The sequence below is a fragment of the Dipteris shenzhenensis genome, chromosome 20 (assembly GCF_047967505.1).
Source record: "Dipteris shenzhenensis isolate YYH24624 ecotype China chromosome 20, Dip_SZ_1.0, whole genome shotgun sequence".
NCBI classification, from domain to species: domain Eukaryota; kingdom Viridiplantae; phylum Streptophyta; class Polypodiopsida; order Gleicheniales; family Dipteridaceae; genus Dipteris; species Dipteris shenzhenensis.
In genome coordinates this window covers 10094955-10116314 of record NC_141615.1, presented here as the reverse complement: position 1 = coordinate 10116314, position 21360 = coordinate 10094955, and the positions used below count along the sequence as shown (strand labels likewise).

At 42.9% G+C, this 21360-nt stretch overlaps 2 protein-coding genes across 3 annotated transcripts in view; both read left to right on the top strand.

The window, feature by feature from the left end:
- NUP155 (nucleoporin 155) overlaps positions 1 to 20647 on the top strand; it is a 113656-nt gene extending 93009 nt beyond the window's left edge. The window contains exons 11-14 of one of the 2 annotated variants that reach the window (XM_087391167.1): positions 1948 to 2166; positions 2296 to 2624; positions 2793 to 2939; positions 19923 to 20647. In XM_087391167.1, coding sequence (XP_087247293.1) covers positions 1948 to 2166; positions 2296 to 2624; positions 2793 to 2901 — 657 coding nt within the window. In that variant the 3' untranslated portion in view covers positions 2902 to 2939; positions 19923 to 20647. Of the gene's footprint in view, positions 1 to 1947; positions 2167 to 2295; positions 2625 to 2792; positions 2940 to 18779; positions 19077 to 19922 lie in introns of those variants that run through there. The other variant, XM_087391168.1, reaches the window with a different exon arrangement.
- LOC147889251 (uncharacterized) lies at positions 7935 to 9071 on the top strand. The gene has a single exon (XM_087392020.1). The coding sequence runs from the start codon at positions 7935 to 7937 to the stop codon at positions 9069 to 9071; it is 1137 nt and encodes a 378-aa protein (XP_087248146.1).
- Positions 20648 to 21360: the final 713 nt, after the last annotated feature.

Here is a 21360-nt window from a genome sequence, read left to right as displayed (position 1 = left end):
CTAGGCCATCTTGCAAGACCGAATATGAGATTTAAGGAGCCTCTTGTAAGATAAAACAATCAAGGCATGTGTCTGTGCATCTCTCCGATCCCATCGGATCTGATCTTGCAGAGAAGATGGAGACACTGTGGTGGCAGTGGTAGATTATCCGGATGTAGCAACAGCAGCACCACTGTAGTGGGTATGGTGGCAGCAGGTGCCTGTGCTTGGGAGTCAGGTCTAGCCTCTGTTGCTGCAACAATACCGCGAATTTCCTTAGCAACTAACAAGAGGTGCATCAGGTATGGTTGTATTGGATAGTTGCTGCCATCAAGCTTCAGCCGAAAGCATTCCAAGCAAATCATTGCAAAAATTTAAAGAAATGTCGTCCCGCAAATGTCAAAGCCTCATGACTATCACTGCAATGAGCTTGCTGCTAAAAAACTGCCAGCAAATCTGCAAATGTCTGGCAAAAAAATGACAACAAAGTCTCTTCAAATGTGAATCCCCAACTGGCCGCTCAACACTGAGCCAAATGCACCAATTTGCCTTGTAAAGACTGACTGCAAAAGATTGGAAATGTTCGGCTAACAAAACTTTGTCCAGTCAGGGAAAAATCTGCTCAAGCCTGCTCAAAAGTACCTGAAAAAGAGAATGTCACTGCAATTTGCAATCGTGTCTGCAATGTGCTATCAATGTACTAAGAAGCCCCAATTTCTGATAGTTCTAGCGGTCCCAAAGTCAACTGTGTTGACTAATCAGCAAATGCAAGATCTAAACAGCAAATGGGACCTGAAAAAGAGTTTTTTGCTGAAGTCAACTGAAGCTGAATGATGCTTGTGTTGGGGAGCCCTTTCACCTGAATGTTGCGAGAGCACAGCTGCAGCAAATGTACAACAAATCTGTACGAAACAACAACAAATGTACGATGTACCTGTATGGCAATTGCAAGCAGGAGCTACCTTGAACTGAGGCTCGTCGAGATAGTACAGTAGAGCTGTAAGGAAGTGTACGATAACTGTGCAGGCGCAGTTGTATGGAGGGGTTCGTGCAAGAAGGAAGCAGTATAGGACTGTGACAATTCAGGGCTATATTTGTACAGAGGGGTCGAACGAGTAGGAAACAGTACAGAGCGGTGGCAGACAAGGGCTATATTGCTAGCTTCTGAACCTGGACAAATGGTTGAAACATACAACCAAAAGCCACTCCCACCCTTCATCGTGCAATGGGGTGACTCCCATCTTCATCCGTAGCGTTATTTTAATTGAGAGGAACCTAGGCTCCGATACCACTATTGGATGTGGAGAGCAATGGAAGGAAGCAATGGAAGGAAACAAGAATGCAAGAGAGGAGACAACAAGCTGAAACAATAGAGTGTACTTGCAAATGGATATTGGGGAGGTACAAATGGTGTCCTATGTTGGTCTAAACAATGTAGGAGCAAGTGATCTAAGTGAACTAGGTGTCATAGCTAGGCTACATGGCCATACCAGGGCTAAGTGGCAACAATCTACACTTCTAATGGAGCTTTATGGTTTCAAGATCATCAGCGTAGCAGGCTCTTTGTCATCACCCATTGTAGTCTCTTAAAATTTATATGGCTTCAATCTCTCCAGCAATTTGATATGTGATGGCCATAGATTATTGAATAAAAGGAAACTGTGTGTGTTGTGCTAGATTATGACATTTTTGTGCAAATTGGCATCTGATACTTCAACATCAATATGTAGGTGATAACAATATTACAGGCTTCCCAAAGGTTCATCTTGTTTTCAATTATATCTTACAGTTAAAATTGTTTTCATTATATCTTACAGGCTTCCCAAACGTTCATCTTGTTTTCAATTATATCTTACAGTTAAAATTACATGTTGTGATAGGCTTTGAGAACAGATTGTAGTAAAAGCTCGTTTTCTTTTGTTTTTTTGGTTTGGGAGTTTCGTTCACCAAAGAGTCTTGTTTTGGCAGGTATGCTTAGAGATATTGCACTTTTCAAACTACGCTCGGGACTCTGAAAACAGTGTGATGAGGGATACATGGGCAAGACTTATAGATCAGGCATTACTCGCTGGTGGAGTAGCTGAAGCTTGTGCTGTGCTGAGAAGAGTTGGGCCCCGGTTTTTCCCTGGGGATGGTGGAAGCTTACCTCTGGACACGATCTGCCTCCATCTTGAGAAAGCTGCTCATGTACTGAACTGATCCAGGCTGCTCTCTGGCAATAATTAATGTTAATGTTTTTGTCCCTTGCCATTTTGGTTTCTCTGAAGTGTCCCATGACTCCATGCCTTTTGGCGTTATTCTTTTTTTTGTCCGCAGGAAAGAGTAGCTTCAGGTAAGGAAGCAGTGGGAGATGAAGATATTGCAAGAGCACTCCTTGCTGCCTGCAAAGATGCAGCTGAACCTGTACAGAGAACATATGATGTTCTGCTTGCCAATGCATCTCTGTTATCCTCTCCTCTTCTGCGGCTTCGCACTCTCCGGTCGGTTCTTACTGTCTTGCGAGAATGGTCATTAATAGCTCTTGCTCACCAAGTGGGTACCGATATGGGAAGTACTGCCTTGGTGCTTAGAGGAGCCCTAAGTTTGGAACAAACACCTTCGATAAATCAGGGAATCAAGGATAAGCTTACAATTGCTGCAAACAGGTTTAACTTTGAAATCCTTCTAGTCCTGATGCATGGTTTCTGCAACTATAGAAGAAGATTGGCCAGAAATCAAAGTTTAAAGGAATAGCTTCTGGGTTAATATTTTAAGTATTCTCAATGTGCTTTACAAGAAATCATCCTGAAGATGTTAAACTGTGGGTCCAATAGGTACATGACTGAAGTCCGGAGGCTTCCTCTGCCACCAGGTCATGTTGAGGCTGTCTATCAAGGGTTCAAAGAGCTTGAAGAGATGCTCATGGGATCCTCTACTTTCTGAGAGATTGTGTGCCTGGTCAGACTATCATGTTTAAACAGGTTGGTAATCAGTATTTTTTCATAGTTGATGGTTCTGTCCACGATTTCAAATGGATGGCTACATGTTTCGCTTTTGTCCTCTGGAATAGAGATCATTCTCAGGAAATTAAAGAATATTCAGAAAATAGGCAACATGTTTCGCTATTGTGGTTGCACAAGTCCTGTCTTGAGTGGCCAAGGCAGCTGTGAGGAAGAAATAATCAAAGAAGACACAAGCTACCTAACCTCTCCTGCATCCCCCCGTGCCTCAAGTAGCCTAATATACCTTTGGCAGAGAGTCTCAAATGATATCTAGCCCTATACCTACTTTTGTTTTCCCCTCACACATTTTCCCGCCTTCTATTGAGCATGTATTGATGCCCACCCATATGGAGGTTGAGAATGGCAAGAAGAAAGAGAAAGATCTAAACGTGGATGATTCGGAGGTTGCTTTTTGTGTAGCAACCACTGCCATTATGAGGATGCTGCAGAGGTTAGTGGAGGATATGGTGGAAAATGCGAATGAGGTAGGAGAGGTAGCGGCAGAAGTAGTAGACGATGAGGAGACAGATCCTCATGCTACTTAGACAGGAAACAGTGCATGTTGAAGGGCAGCTAAAACTGCTTGATGGAGGAGGAGGTGAAGCACTACAGCGTGGTGATGACCTAGAATAAGCTAGGAGTGAAGTTAGGTCAAGATGAATCACCAAAGGAGAAGCAGTCTCACAGGACGTATGGTTGGTACCTTTATAGTTACCTTCCTTTTTCATTCATGCTTAACTTTTCTAACTCATTATCCGAAAATGATTGGGATATGGGGATAAGAAGTTGCTTGATGACATTGTGTATTCTAGTTTCCTCATGTTTTCCTGTCTCTTGTGTGCCCTACCTATGTTGCTAGAGAGCCGCCCTTATCATCATCCTCCAAGTAGGATTATATGTTATTTTGAAAGAGAGACCTCTCCATCCTCCTTTAGAAAGGGGTAATACATGTTTAAAAAGTACACACATCGTGTATGTACGTACGTACACACACACACTCTTTTTTTTTAAGTAATATCCAGTGCAGTATATTTATATGCTCATGAATTTACATGATGGGAGGTCTCCGAAATGGAGACTATCCCAAAGATCAGAAAACTAAAAAGAAAAGCTCTATGCAAGAAGCATCCATATCACCCTCATGGCAAGCATCATATAAGGATTGCCGCAATGAGGCTCGGAAAGATTCATATGACTTGTGAATTTGCCGACCCAAGTATGCCAAATTATGCTCACTCCAGATTGTCCAAAGAGCCCAATATCTCACCCCAGAGAGAAATAGTGAGTATTGAGACAAAGACCTCATAAATCTGCCAAAGAGCCAGAAATGTTTCCCGAATCTGTGACTCGGGAAACGGAGCCGAAGATGATCTGAAATTCTCTTGAGGAGGATCCTAGAACACGGGCATTGCCAAAGCAAATGAAGAACAGTCTCTGAAGGAGGCTGACATCTTAAACATGTGGATGGTGCAATGCGACGTTTAGCAAGTGTGACCCCCACTGACAATGTGCCTGTCATACATCTCCAAAGAAAAAGTCTTTGTTTCAATGGCATTTTACACTTCCATAACATCTCGAGATTCTTCGGCCACCATGAGAGGGGCTTCCTTATATGCCACAGAGAATTAGCATATTGCTGAATCCATGGAGCAGGTTGAAGAAGCCTGTAGGCTTTGATGGAGGTTAAGGCAGAAAGAGGAACAGGATGAGTGCATGTAGCAGAGGGTTGCAATTGCCAATCCGTAAGCCTGTCTGTGTCAGCCACAGGAGGAACAGGTAGAAAAGGATGTAACAAATCAGCAATTTTCTTCCATATAGGCCTATGATGCATTCCCAATGCATAGGAAGTAGTGGCATGAGGAAAAGATAAAACATAGCCCTGATCATCTACCACATCATGTATGTATCTAATTCCCAATTTCATGAGATTGTATGCCCGAACAGGTTCCTGTAAAGCGAGTGGAATGTCAAAGATGGCACTCCAACGAATACTTTCTTTCCTTATTGAGTTTGTTCCCAAGCAATTATCAGGAGCCCATTTGACCTTAGAAAGTACTTGTTTCCGGTCAAGTATCAGAGCAGTAGAGAGGACAGCCATGTATCTTCCCTACAAATCTCCCAATGACAACCTCCCAATGATCAGTAGTCCAATGACCATAAGCACAAGTCCTCATGTTGACACACATGGATGCTAGCATACAAGTCCATGGCTGTTGTTGGCGGAAAGAAGTATGCAGCATAGTCGCCTTCCTTGCAAGTACATGATATCTTATATTGAGGACATGAAGTCCACCATGCATCCTAGGAGAGCACATCATTTCCATCTTCATCAGTCTCAATGCTTTCACAGAGTTTTTGTCCTACAGACACACACACACACACACACACACACACACACACACACACGCACGCACACGCACACATTAATTTTTAATAGTGAAATCTTATATTTCTATGTAGGAAACCTCAAAAGAGTTAAAAACCCATCAATAAGTACAAGTAAAGCCTCAGAGCAAAAGTCATGAGGCAGCCAAGTAAAAAGCTACATATCAAGCTGGAGGAGGATCAAACACAGCATCCTCCAGCTTCAAATTATTGCTCTGTAAAAACTGATGCAGTGATGAAACCACACCATCAATAAAAACACGTTGTTTTTTGCCCTTGTGATTCTTCTTGATATAGGCTGGTACCCGAACTTTCTGAATCACAAGGTCAAAAACCTGTTGTAATATGGGATAAGAAGATTCCAGTAAAAAAGGCACTTCTGCATCCCAAATAGAAGAAGACTTTGGCACAGGCATCAAAGGAAAAGGGGCTAAATCAACATCTGTATCCTCCGACGAAGGAGTTGCATCCGATAAAGCAGGACTCAGCATTTCAGCTGCACTCTGAGGATCAACCTGAGAAAGAGCAGGGGCAGCATCCTGAATAATCCCCTTTGCAAGGGGCACATCCATATTTTGAGGGGAAGGAGGCTGAAGATGCCCAACAGGAGTCGGATCTTGAACTTCTTCAGCAAGAGAGAGAGTGGCCTGTGATTTTTCTACCTTCCTCCAGTAATGCTTTGGAGCAGTAAAAGAAGGCTTATCGAGCAAAGCCTTAGTGGAAACCGGAGGGGAAGGAAGAGTAAATTTCACAGCTGAAGGAGGAGCAGGAGGAGTGGTCATGGAAGTAGAAGGGCAGGCACGTGCAAAAAGACCAACCTGACAACACCAATAACAAGCTGTAGGAAAAGAAGTAGAATGTAGCCTGATACGCATTGGATCAGCAAAGCCCAAATCGAGATCCAGAGTAGATGGCACAGGCTGCATCATATCCCATAAGATACAGAGTCGAACATCACGGGTAGCCTGCAAAAACTCCGATCTCGGAACATGGAGAGGCCTCCCCAGAAGCACTGCAAGAGTTTGCAAATGCTGAAGAAGAGGCACAGGCAGCGCTTTGAGGGTAATCCAGACCGGACAATGGGTTAGAAGAGAGGCATACAGATCAATAGGGGATCCGAGGGCATCACATAAGTAAAAAAACTTGCTCCAGGAACACCAGTACGACTGACAAGGAGCTCTACCACATCAGTCAAAGAGCAGTGGGCATAGTAAAATCCTTTGCCCAGAAAGACAAAGGAAGAGATACAATCCGGACCCACTGCAACACCAGCCCAATGACGAAGATGAGCTGAAGATAAAACCCTGCCCATAAAATAGAGGCAAACTCCCAATTGCTGAGCCTGACGAAGACCGGAGACCAAAAGGGCAGAATCCAAGGAACGAACAAGTGGGGAACCCGATAAAGGAGCTTCTGTGATAGAGGCAGACCATAATTGGCGAAGAAGATCCAGCTAGAGAGAAGAAGAAGGACCATCAGAAACATCCAGCTTAGCCGATTTGATTGAAGGCGAGGCAAACACACCACCATGCTTCGGCCGAAGACAAACACGAGTAGTAGGAGTAGAGGCAGAAGGAGGAGGGGCTGAGGCAGAAAAAACAATGGAAACAGGTGTTGAAGCAGTAGGAAGGGAGGAGGAAGATGACACCAAGGGCTGCAACACCAGTACGGAAGGCAGAAGAGGCTCATTTTGAGGCAGTACGGACGAAAAGATTTGTGTAGAGGGCGCAGACGAAGCAGTTTCAAAAAACGCAGGAACAGATGGAGACCATACAGCCTGTACGGCCGTCCGTATGAAAGGGTTTGCAGAAGTAAAAGGCAGAGAGGAAGACTACTGCAGGCCATTGGCTGTAGGACTCAGTCCCGAGGGCTGTACGGAAGGTGCAAGAGAGGCAGCAACCTGTACGGACTGTGTGAAGAGACCAGATGAAGGGCACGACTGAACAAAATAGGGATGGGACTGTACAAACGGGTGTGAGAGGGAAGTAGGAAGCTGTACGGAAGGTACGGATGGGCCTGGGAGGTGAACAGAGGATGACGGAATAGAAACAGAGGGGGACGGAGGGTCGACCAGGGCTGCGGGGGCTCTAGAGCTCTCCATCGCTACCACACACACACACACACACACGCACACACACACACACATGTACACACTTTTTTTTTGTAAAAGAAATTCTGCATTAAGAAAACATTTACATTCATAGGTTTCCTAGAGGGGGACAACTTAAAACTAAAAACATTAATAAAAAACTTCCAACTAGGCTTGAGGAAGGTCTCCAAGGGAATGAGCATTCTGTAGAGACCGAAGCAAAGATGCTAGAAAGTATGGAAAGACATTCAATGAAGAGTGCTCATAATGGTATGAGCACGATACAATGACCAAAGAGCCCAATATCGACACCAAGAAAATTGTCATTCTCTGGGATGGGAGCATCTCTCTCTCTCTCTCTCTCTCTCTGTTTCCCAGCTAGTGGAGGACAAAGTGTACTGGACTATGTTCTAGTTTCCACAGATACAATACATCTAGTAGCATGTTACAAGATAGGCTAAAAAATGCCTGAATCGGATCATACCCCTCTCTACATCGAGATGCACATACCCCATTTGGCAGAAGTTAAAACAGCCACAGCAGAAAACTGGTCCCTCCGCATGGACACAGACAAAATGGAATATTATGAAGAGGCTGTAGATACATTGCTCAAGAACACATGCATGCTAGATTGGAATAGAATGAGGGAAGCATTATTCTCTACTGCACAAACAGTTTTGGGGCAGAGAAAAAATAAGAGAACATGTACAAAAGGGCTACCATGTAATCGGTGGTTCGATAAAGAATGTAAGAGCACCAGACTGAAGATAAAACATATGCCAAATGGGAGTGAACGTAGAGAAGCTGAAAGGCTCTTTCATGCCCTTAACCGGAGGAAGAGAAGGAAATACTTGGTGGATAAAGAATGGGAAGATGCCATAGAGTTTGCAAAGAACCCGAAAGGCACTTGGAGGAAAATAAAGGGAAGAAAAAAGGATGTTCTGGGAGATTTTACAGCAGAGGAAATGCTTCAATATGTGAAGCAATTATACGTGCACCCAAATGCCCCACCTATGGTTGTTGAGAGGTTCTTCTACAACGGTCCATACATTTTCACTATAGATGCTATAAATGAAGGTCTTAAAAAAATGGCCAATGGGAAAGCACCAGACACTCTACATTTTCATACTGAGATGATCAAGTGGACACAGGATTATACAAGAGGGTGCTTAGCCCACTTGCTTAATGATGCAATTAAACATGGTTTCCCACCAGACTGGCAAGATAAATGGATAAAACCCATCTTTAAAGGGGGAGATCGCAGGCAGCTCACCAATTACAGGACTATCATGGTAGGATCGATTATGGCAAAGCTCTTCAGCACAATTATCGAAAATGAGCTGAGTCGATGGGCCAAGCTGAATAGAAAAAGAGCCATTGGACAGGCAGGCTTCAGGAAGAACCACAGTACAGCTGATCATTTGATTACTTTGAGGGTACTAATGGAAGAAAGCAGGCTAAGAGGACAGCCCCTTTTTTGCTGCTTTATTGATTTTACAAAAGCATTTGACACTGTCCCCAGGAACCATTTGTGGGAAAGATTGGTGCATTTAGAAGTGCCTAATCATCTGAGAATGGCAATCTTCAGAATGTATGAGAAAGTAGCATGCCAACTAAAAGGGAATAATGGGCTGTGAGCCACATTTTATGGTAACATGGGAGTCAAACAAGGCTTCCCATTATCCCCAACATTGTTTGGTCTATGCATAGACAAGCTGGAAGAGTTAATTCATATGATGCTACAGGGAGAGCAGCCAACGAGTCCCCAAATATGTGGATATACCATTCTACTATTGCTTTATGCAGATGATGTGGTCTTCTTCTCTTACACAGCAGAGAATATGCAGCGGATGATGCACACCCTCCATAAATTTTGCATGGAGAGTGGTCTAACAGTTAATGTCAATAAGACCAAAATGATGGTAATAAAGACAATACAGCCAGCCAACATCCCAAGCATTATGTATGATAAAAAGGAAATCGAGAGGGTGCAAACTTTCAGATACTTGGGAATAGATGTACCATCTAACCATAGATGGGGAGATTGTGTTCAAAGGAGGATTGATGCAGGATGGGATAAGTACTACCGCTTTGAAAATGACTGCAGAAACAATGACACCAGGAGATGGGATATTAGGCGTGTGCTATTTGCGTATGTCATTCAAAAAGTGCTTTACGGTGTGGAGGTATGGGGAGGCAGCATTTCAGCATCAAAATGGAATGACATTGAGAAATTGCAAAAGTCATTTCTCAAAAGGCATTTAGGAATTAAGTCCACCACACCATACTCAATCATGCTTCTTGAAACTGGTTGTAGACCCATTGAGCTGAGAGCACTGGAAAGAGTCTTCAAATATATAAAGAGGATTCAAGATATGCAAGCACATAGGATACCAAAGAGAGCATGGGAGGCAAGCAAGAGACCTCAAAAAACAAACAAGAGCAAGATGCTATCATCTGGATAAAAGGCTGGTTCCAAAGATGGGAAGTTGCTTCTTACCTAGATGCAATGCCAAGGGAAGAGGAGAAAGGACATTTTCTACAGCCCTTTTAGAAGCACTACACAGTAAATGGGAATCAGCGAAGAAAAGGACCAAATATGAATATTATTGTGAGAATATCAACCCCAACTATTGGACCACATACTCTCAGAAAGAGAACAAAGCACACAAATATATATGCACACCTATCTTTCTCAGGGCAAGAAGAAGCATCGCAATCATCCGAACTCGATCACACTCCCTAGAAGTGGAGAAAAAAGCATGCGAAGGAGTATCAAGGGAACAAAGACTCTGCCAGCTATGCAACTTAGATGAAGTGGAAAATGAGGCACATGTTCTTTTGACATGTCCGTGATATGAGCATCTAAGAGAAGGTTTCAGCAATGTCATGCAGCATCACAACAGTTTGGAGAGCTTGCTTTCCCATCCTCACCTCGCAGCCTTGGGCAATTACATTACCAAGGTCCTTGCATACCGTGACCAATGTATTACATAGGTAGCAACTTGCTAGCTGTCCACTCCACCCTTCTTCAAAGAAGGAGACTTTTTGTAACATTCCATTGGGTCCCATGGGTCGATTTTAGGCCCCCAGAGGACGATAATAATAGTTTCTTTCTTTCTTTCTCTCTCTCTCTCTCTCTCTTGTTGTATCAAGATTTTCACAGTCTCATAGACCCATTGGTCTTCCGAAGACTTTAATAAACTTTCTTTCTTTCTTTCTTTCACACACACACACACACACACACACACACACTTTTTTTTTTGGTTGAGAAGAATATTTTATTGCTGTGAAATAATTACATTTATAGGTACTTCAAAAGTGGAGTAACTACTACTCAACCAAAAATCTCGGTATGAGCCATATATACATCATGGTCAATCAAATGAGTCTGAAAGCAATCATAAAACGATTGCTGCAGAGATCGTTTGAAGAAAACAAAAGATGGAAAAGTAGGATCACCAAAGACTCTATGATTTCTGTCCATCCATAGAGTCCAAAGTGCCCAGTAGCACACCCAAACAAAAAATAAATCAAAACCCTGTCTAGCTGGATGAAAACCAAATAACCAGAAGAACCTGCCAAAAGTAAGAGTAGGAAATCTCGCTCAAAGCCCCTGACGAATGAGAGGGAGGAAATCACAAGTATGTGGATTGTGCCAGAAAATGTGAGGCACAGATTCAGCCAAATATAGACATCTGTGACAAACAACTGAGGCAATATGTCTATGCGCGAGTAACTGCCCAGATGGAAAAATACCAAGTAGGACTCGCCAAAGGAAAACCTGTTGCCGAAGAGGGACTTTATAATGCCAAAGGAGACACAGCCGCTTTCTCCACCACTTTGATGGGCGATCCATATGCCAAACAGAATTGGCTCTATCAGAAACCCAAGACGGAGGTAACAACACTTTATACACAGAAGGCATTGTGATATGTGACAGCTTCAAAGGACGGGCTGAAGAAGACGAAGAATGGAGAGTCCAATCCTCAAGCCTATCCTGAAGTTCCAAACGAGGTACCGGCAAGAAAGGTTGAAGCATTTCTGAAATTTTGTGCCATAAAGGACAATAATGAGCTCCCAAACCGTACTTGCTAGCAGCCGCAGAAAAAGATAAAAGAGTGCCATCATCCTGAATTACATCTGCCACAGAAGCAATACCTTTGAAAGATATAAAATAAGAACGCCTTGGTTCTTGTATGGCCAAAGGAGGGTGGAATACTTTGGACCAATAAATATTCTCATCCCTCAAGGAATTTCCCAACAAAGAATCCCTAGTGGGATAAAACATGCTTCCAATCAAGAAGTAAACGAGAGACAAAAGGGCAGCCTTTGATCTTGCCTTGAATAGGGCCAAGTAGAAAATCCCACTGTGTAGGCTGCCAATGCCCAAAAGCAGAAGTATCAATATGCAACAAAAGAGAGCGGATCATGAAAGCCCCAGGCTGATCCCCTTGCATAAACTGCAACATCATTTCCCCCTTGTGAGCAAGTATATGCACTTGAATATTGAGTATGTTTAAACCCTCGTGCATCTTTGGAGAACAGAGACGATGCATAGAGAGTAATATGAGACTTTTCTTGCCATTTTTTGAACGCCAGAAAATCTCCATGATAGCAGACATAAAGGAAGCCATATCTGCCTTAGTAAACATAATGAGGGGTAGATAGAATTGTATGTAGGCTATCAAAATGGATTGCGTTATTCGCAAACGAACATGTAATGGCCAAGTTGCAAGCTTCCAATATTTAAGTTTTTTCCTCAACTTTGTGAGCACCCAATCAGTTTGTTGAGAACGAGTGAGACCCAACCTAGAGGGTAGCCAAGATGTCGAATCATTGAGAAGGTGGAACAATTTCCCCAAGCCACAAAAGACTGCCATTCTTTAGCATGTAATGGCAAGAGCTTAGATTTCTAAAAATTCACATGAAAACCAGCAGCCAAGCCATATGTGGAAAGAGCCTGCATAATCAAGGAGAGATTGCTCTGAGTATTTTTCGGGGTAAAGAAAGAATCATCAGCATATGCTTGAGTGATCATGCTGCGGCTGCCAGGAATTTCCAATCCATGCAACATGCCCATGGTTGTAAGACACGCTAAGACACGACACGTTAGACACGCTTCAGACACGAGTGTCTAAAGTGTCTTAAAGATAAGACACGTAAGACACGCCATTGTGGTTATAATAATAAATATTTAATTAATATATGTATAAGTATATAAATGTACAACTTGCTAGCATAGCTAGCTGCTAGATTCTAGAAGTACAATAAGCTACACTTAAATAATGCAAGAAGAAACAATGCACTTGTACAATGTAGTTAAGAGTCAAGACTTGTCACTTAAGTCTTAAAAGTTAAAGTTAAGACTCATGGCTGAAGAGCTCGCAAATTTTGAGTATTTAAAGGTTTAAACTGACAATTGAATCTTGTCACATGTAACATGAATGAAAACTGCATCTCGATACATATAATTGGAAGGAAGCTTTCGACTCTCAAGACTCAAATCTCTGAAGATTCATCCTAATCTGAATCTATGACTGCCACTGCTAGATCCAAAGTCAAACTCAATGTGTGTACTCCCCACCCACCCAAAAAAAAAAAAAACACAAGAGTGTCTAAAGGTGTCTTAAGGTAAGACACGTGTCTTAAGTGTCTTAAGTGTCTTATCATAAGACACGAGTGTCTTAACAACCATGAACATGCCGGTGTCCAAAAGGTGGTCCATATATTGAAGCATTGGATGAGTGGCTATGGCAAATAGTAAAGCACTAAGGGGACAGCCTTGCCGAACAGAACAACTAAGAGTCCAGGTTGTAGAAATATCCTTGAAAGTATGCAGCCAACTTTACTACCTTGATATAGCCAATTGATAACTTGCCAAATCCCAAGGCCTGCATTGTTTGTGAAATAAAGTCCCACTGAAGAGTGTCAAAAGCTTTGGCAATATCAACTTGCAATAGCAAAACATGCTGCTGCATATATTTGGCATATTCTATTCCAATATAGGCATTAGCAATGTTGTCTGTGATATGCCTACGAGGAACAAAACCCATGATGCAAATAGCCTTTTATCCGATCAACAATCATTTTGATAGTAACTATGTAAATAACTGGCATAAACGTGATAGGTCTCCAATCAGCCAAAGATTCACAGATTTGCTTTTTTGGAAGGAGTTTAACAAGACCTCTCTTCCATGTGTTTGGCATTTTCTAATTTTGCCAAGCAGAATTCACCACATGCAGCAAAGTATGCTTCAAAAGAGGTCAATATTCTAAGAAAATCTCAACTGTAAGACCATCCCATCCTGGAGATTTCCATCTATCACAGGATTTGATTGCATCTGACAATTCCCTTTCAGTAAAAGGTTCCTCCAATTCCAAAGCCTGAGTAGTGGAGATAATTGTTTGGAAGAACAGCCTTTATCTATGAAAGCTCTTTGTCTTGCTCTGGTCTCCCATTTGGCAAGTTTCTTGTGATCATTGATTTGGAGACAATGTTTAGCTTGGCATAGTGTTGTTTGCTCATGCAAGAACAAAGGATGAAATTGACTGAGTTCAGTGAGGTCTTGGCAAGTCAATTTAGCATGAGCAATAGTTTCCCTCATAGTCTTCGTGTAAGACTTGCGATAACCTCTAATTACAACTTGCATTTTGGAAACAAAAGAATCCCATGCATTATCAATATCAAAGTGGCTCTAAGAAGACAGAGATTGATAGGCATTAGTAACCATTGCCTTAAAAGTAACATGCTGCAAATAGCTATTGATCACAATCAGATGTTGCCTTTGAGGCAGCCTAAAATAGTACACAGTGCACCCACTGGCCCCAAATGCCTTGGTGCCCCTTACGGTATTTATTTAATGCTTTTGAATGGAAATGCTTTACAACAAGGGTTCAACCCTGCACTGTTTCTCTTTGCAAATCGTCTACTTGTCTTCAAGGCATCTAATCCCAGTGCACCACTAGAATTCCCACTGGCAAGGCATACGTAGGCATTCACTTCTGATCTGACACAACTTAGAGGCATTCAGGCATCCAAACCACTGGCAAACTGAGCTCAAGGCAGCCTCAAGGCTATCACATGCATCCACACTGTCCTCAGGTCTTCCACAGGATCACCCTTGCCTTTGGGTGCTTCCTAGAACCTGTTGGAGTCCTGAAAGGACTGCACATAACACGCATGTACTGCAAAAAGCTGCAAAGCAAGAAAGAACAAGGAAAAACCGAACTTGGAACCAACTCCCGCTGTCTGTGGCAGAGGGGGGAGCTCCTTCCTCGCACCTATCCTCTGTCCAGGCTCCCTGCAGGGTGCAGGTGTCTTCTAGCAATCAGGAAAAGAGAGAAATGAAGGTAGAGAGCGGAGGGGTCTCAACCACCAATCTGATCCTGGGGACCCAATCATCTGCTACCACTGATATGGCCGAATTCGATGGAGACTCCAGCACAGTGCCAAATGCTCGACCAATGGAGGGAGTATGGCTCTATATTCCTTTGGGAGCGCTGGGAAGCAGGCGTAACCGAAAAATGGGGAACATGGTGTGTTGTGTCCATGTCCTCCATTGTAAAGCCATGGTACCAAGGCACAGATAGGGGGGGTGAGTATATGTCAAAGGAGTTTGATGCATTTCTATCCTCACGGGGCATTATTCACTCATGCACTACTCCTTACACTCCTCAGCAGAATCCTGTTTCTGAAAGAAAAAACAGGTCCACAATGGAGATGGCCAGATGCATGCTTAAGGCCAAGTCTTTGCTCAATAAATTTTGGCTTGATGCAGTAATGTGTGCCAACTATGTGCTGAATAGATCACCTACACGGGCATTAAAGACAATCACACCTTATGAAGCATGGAAAGGCAAGAAGCCTTCACTTTCACACATGAAAGTTTTTGGGTCTCTTGCATATGTTCATGTACCATCTCAGCTGAGACATAAGCTTCATGACAAGGCAATCAAATGCATATTCATTGGTTACAGCCAAGAGAGCAGAGGGTATCGGTTATATCAACCAAATATGGGGAAGATTATTGTCAGTAGAGATGTGATCTTTGCTGAACATTCAGCTTCTCCTCTTGTGGACTGCAAAGCAAAGCCAGAAATTGACATGTTTGATGCCTTTGAATCTTGGTTACCTCTGCCATCAACAGAAGAGGATTTTGAGCAGCAACATGAGCCTCCTGCAGGCCCTCCACTAAGCAATAATCAGCCACAACCTCATGCTGATTTGCAGGTTACTCTTCCGGCACAGAATGATCCCATTACTCATGATGCAGTCATTGAAGAAAGAGCTGTCAATAGACAGCAAAGGCAAGTTCCCAGATTGCTTCTAGATACATTGAGGGACAGCAAACAAGATCAGCCTTTTGCTGCCCAGACAAGATCAGGGAATAGACAGCATGGTCACTTTCTTGAATTTGCACTCCTTGCTACAGCTTGCAATGAAGAGCCTTTGTGCCATAAAGATGCTTTTGACAGCAAAGAGTGGATGGATGCAATGAAAGCTGAGTTACAATCTATTGCAAAAAATGACACATGGGAATTAGTAGATCTCCCACTTGGCAAGCATGCCATTGGAACGCGGTGGGTCTACAAATTAAAAAGGAAATCTGATGGCAGCATAGATCGATACAAAGCCCGTCTTGTTGCAAAAGGGTATGCCCAACAACAAGGCATTGACTTTGAGGAGACATTTGCTCCCACATCCAGGATTACTACCATTCGATGTGTCATTGCCATTGCAGCCCATCATCATTGGCAAGTGCACCAACTTGACATCAAGACCGCTTCTCTTCATGGGGATCTGCAGGAAGAAGTTTATGTCACACAACCTCCTGGCTTTGAGGTTGTTAATTCTGAAAATAACGTATGCCGGCTTAGAAAATCCCTTTATGGTTTGAAGCAGGCACCCAGGGCATGGTATGCCAAAATTCATGCACACTTACTATCCCTTGGTTTTCAGAATAGTCCCACAGAACCCACTCTTTATTTCCGTGGGAGTGGATCTGATTTTTTAGTGCTGATTTTATATGTGGATGATATGCTTATCACGGGCCCAGATACTCAGCAAATTGTAGCCTTCAAGGCTGATTTGCAGCAGATTTTTGACATGTCAGACATGGGACGGCTCCATTATTATTTGGGCATTCAGTTTGCTCATGTTGAGGGGGGTATCATGATGTCTCAGTCCAAGTATATTGGACAGCTCCTTGATCGTTTTCAGTTTGAGGATTGCAAGCCAATCTCTACTCCAGTGGACCCTGGCTTCAAATTCTCAGCTCATGATGGGAGCCCACCATGTGATATCACTCTTTATCAGCAGGCTGTTGGATGCCTTATTTATTTATGTCATACCAGACCTGACTTGCAGTATGCAGTATCTCAGCTCAGCAGGTTCATGCACATGCCCAGTTCACAGCATTGGCAAGCAGTGAAGAGAGTCTTCAGATATCTCAGATGCACTCAGGATTTAGCCCTCTTCTACGGTGATCAGGGTTCACTTACCATGCATGCTTACACGGATAGTGACTGCGCAGGATGTTCCGACACCAGAGTGTCACATACTGGCAATTGTTTTGTGTGTGGCAATTCATGTATTTCTTGGCTCAGCAAGAAGCAACCGACAGTTGCCACGTCTATCCGATATGCCGCAAGCTTGGCATAACAAGGATGATGATCGCATCATTGGTGAGGTTCCCCAAGGAAAAGGGATTCATGGCTATTAAAGCTACAACGTATGTAAGAAGTATTAACCCTCCAGCTAAATCTGTGAAATTCTAGAGTAGACCTGTCAATTCAGCGCTTAATTTTTCGGTCCTGCCTCTTGATCAATTCTTGGCTCTTGCTCAGAGATTGTATGTGGAAAGCAAGCTAGTCTGGATGCCTTACCAACAGTGCAAGCTAGTCTTCATTGAGACTACATTTTCTAGAATGTGAATAATTGCTCTCCTGAAACAACCCTTGAAGAAACTCCATGGATGTCCACACTTGAAAGTCGATGTCGGTCATGGCCAAGAAGTTCATTGACAAACGTGCCTTCATGACTAGTGCTGCTTCTTGAGGAATGGACTTTTCTGAATTGGGTTCAGATATCACTTTCAACATTAGATGTGGGTTGCGCAACTTCGGTAAATTTGATAGACTGTCTTGCACCTTTGGGCATGCCACTGATTCCAGAACACCGAGCTCAGGAATTTCCAAATTGCACGACAACGAACAACCTAACTTTGGAACTTCGAGGCAAGGTCCATATCTTGTCAAGCGATTCAGGCCGATCTGCGCCTTCATTGCTCTAGGAGGCCATATTCATGCGCTTCTAATGCAAGCGGATTGAAATCTAGGCCTCTGAGCTTCACTCTCCTTGATCGAAGGTCCTCAACAACGTCCTGGACCTAACTGTTCATGTCACGCTCCCTAGCAGTCCTCAAAAGACAGGTGTGGGGGATCAAGTACTGCGGAAAAGAAGCAATTTCAAGCAAGGTGGTGCAGTACTGGTGCAGCAATGGCAAGCATAATCCTTGAGGAAGAAAGGTCGTCTTGCAGACAGCAACAAACACTTCGCTAATCACCCTTCTTTTTTGAAGTGATTTTTTTAAAGGCTGGCTTGCACAAATAGCATGACATGCAGCATGGCACGTGGCTGCACCAGGGCTAGAATTTTCACTTGATGACACAATGCTGCCTGCCTAATTAACTGGTTTATTACCTCCCAAGCTTCTTGTGCTGCTGCATGGTCTAGTCAACGCTTGTCCATCATTGTTTATATTTCGCGCTGTTCTATTTTCTAATATCCTCTCTGAACCCACCTCTTTGCCATCATCTTCATCCATCCATGAGGGTTTGTATCCCACTTACCCCACCTTCCTATCCGCGTTGATTCTCTAGGGTCACTGCGCTTGTTTTCTATTTTAATCAAATGACATATATTCTTAATCTTGCAGAGGTGTCTTCCCTCCTGTTATTACTAAGGGAAGGGAGACCCGAGCTTGTAGCCAAACGCATCTTCTCTTCATCAGGTTTTACAACTCTGACTCTCCCCTCAAGGGCTTTTTCAATTATCATGCCACTCTCCCTATCCTTGGCTTACAGGACAACATATGGGGTGCTGTACTACAACAAAATCCGAAAACTCTCAAGAATGCTATTGGGTGAGCTGGTGGTCATGGCGTATGGGGAGGATAGAAATAAGGTTTAAGCTCCTGATCTCCATTGAAGTATAGTAGACTAAAAGAAAAGGATTGAACGTGAGTATCGCTTAAATTCAACATTCTTACAGTGAGGGTTAACCTACCTGCTCTAGTCTCGTTAGATATATACAATTATTCGACTAGCATCAATCTTGGCAGGGCTGATCATTCGGTAACAACGTGAGTCTGATGATGTGGGAAAAACCACTCCAACAAGGACGCAACCACATACTTCTTCTAGAAAGCTGAGTGGTTGTATACAAAATAAAGATGTAAAGTCTCATAATGCTGAACGTCTCTAAAGATCGATCATACAATCCTCCCCCATTTCAGTCTCAACATATCCGTATCCATGCCTTCCACTTATATCATTCGTTCCCCGAGTTTGTACTATGATTGTTTTGGCAGTTGCTGCTGCCCTTATTATGGCGAACTCCTCTGTGAAGAAATCCATAATAGGATGTTCCAGGAAGATTAAGCATGCAAACATTCACTACAACGTTATCTACATATAAATTGTATATTAAAAAATAAAATGCTTTCAAAGGATACGACAAGCTCGACTCTGGTTACCCTCTGGATGAGCCATTTTATGCAAAGCTGTAGGGGCAATCATTATTGGCATGGGGATATTGAAGCCCAACGCTTTTGTGGACAAATCAATCTTTGTAACATCCACCAAGCTCCTTGGAAGCAACCTGTACAGAATTGAATAATAAAAGTTGGCTTTGGACTACCCTGATTTGATGCTCTCATAGATCAGAACCGACACCACACCTGATTCTTGAGAATGTCGCTTTGTTTTGCTGCAAGGTCCGTTCATCCTTTGCGCCAGTTGCGTAAAAATTGTATGCCAGTTTGGGCATGCACGGATTGGCCAGAACCTTGTACTCGCTGACATTGACCAGCGAGGCGAGCTGGGGGCTAAGCGTTCCATCATTGTGTGCAACCCTTTGAGCTGAAGTAGGAGGGGAAACTTGTCTTTCTTGAATTTGCGAACTTCAGCCCTCGCCCCTCTTGCTGTTTGTGCCTTGTTCGGTTTTATGAGCAATTGTATTAGTGTTTTTCAATCCTGCTTTTACTTTTCAAGATCCGTTTTTTTAGAACTCTAGCCGGAACTACTTTCACTGTCTAAAGCATTGCGTGAATTGTTCATGTGTTAATTCTCATCAGAGAAAGGATCAGTCTTTGCTTTGACGAGCGGTCAGAGCACATGATTTGCTTTTTGATAGCAAGCGCTGTTTGATCAAAAACTCTCCTACTGATTATTAGATGATGGCTATGTTTGGAATGAATCTGCAGCACTGAGATGTAGTAGCTACTAGGAGCTCTCACATATATTGAACTTTGGAGCCGATCGACAGTCAGGAAGAAGGGTATTCGTAAGGTCGATGGCGTGCCATTTGGAGACATTGCAGTGCACTTGTGCGCCTCATAGTTCTTGGAGGTGGTGCGAGGATGCTACTGCTCTATCCAAACCATCATTATCAACAACCAAACTAAGCAATTCCACTCTACTCGGCCATCTGGACAACGGCGGCTTCCCTTTTCAAGACCATTAATTGCTGCTATCTCGAGATCTTGTTGGCCTCCTCCAAAATCCCACCATTATGTGGTATAGTTTTGATTATTGTTATTCTTACAAGCTACTAGTTGATGCTTGCTTAGTAGAACCTAGTTCTCAAACCCAAAGGGAATGGATGCTGTGCTTGAATTGTCGTTTGTTAGCACTGCCTCGCTAGGAGCAGACCATAGCATCATGAAAGGTTACCGTGCCAAGTGGGCTTGCTAAATCTCAATATACAAAGTTGCTTGACTTGCTGTGGTCTCGTTATGTACATCTCCTCGCTAGGAAAAGTTTCAAATTTATGCAAATATTAAGAACCTATTTGTAACCATCCTTCAAACTTTTTCTCATCTTTGAGTCTCTTCAAAAAAGGGCAGTGCAAATTGGCATTTTGTGCCTCTTGTTTGATATAATTTCACAAGCCTTCCAGCAAATGTACATGAACCTATGGCGTAGCTAAATTGAATCTAGATGGTTTCTCTAGATTGAACCGTTGAATTTTTGCTACAGGTCTGATGTAGTTGTTATTGCTAGAATTCGATACAAAAGTTGATGTCAATACGATAGAAATTGATCCACTAGTCGTTCTCACCATCCAAAAGTTTTCAAATGTCTTTGTCATCAAGTTAAAGGAGGTTCGTGCATAGATTCCAAGGGAATCGTCCATCTTGATCCTAAGGGACATTAGTCGGGTCAAGGACCCCCTAGTTACTCATAGTCTTTTACCCTACTCTCGGGGTAGGAGTGGACATGCGTTGTTAATAATCAGTGTGGCCGTGGGCATTTACATCACTTGCTAACCTTTCAAATCACATTAAAAACCTCTGTGGTCATGGGCAGTTGGCTCACCTATCGGTGACATTTTAATCATTTTTTTTTAAAAAAAGTCTTAAAAAAGGTTAAAGTACCTCCAACCAATTAGATTTCAATATTCCTTTCTACACGAACTTTGCCTCCCAAAACTTTTAACAAGCAAATCCAAATACTCAACAGAGAAAAAGAGAAGTGGTCCTCATAAAGGTTTGAAGACCTCAACTAGCAAGCACACTACACTCCAAACAACTAACTTGGGCATTATCTCCTTTGCAAACAAGGTAGCACAATTATTAAATCCTCTCATTAAGAAAATATAAAGTAATATAAATTGGGGAAAAAAAAAATCTTCCAACCAAT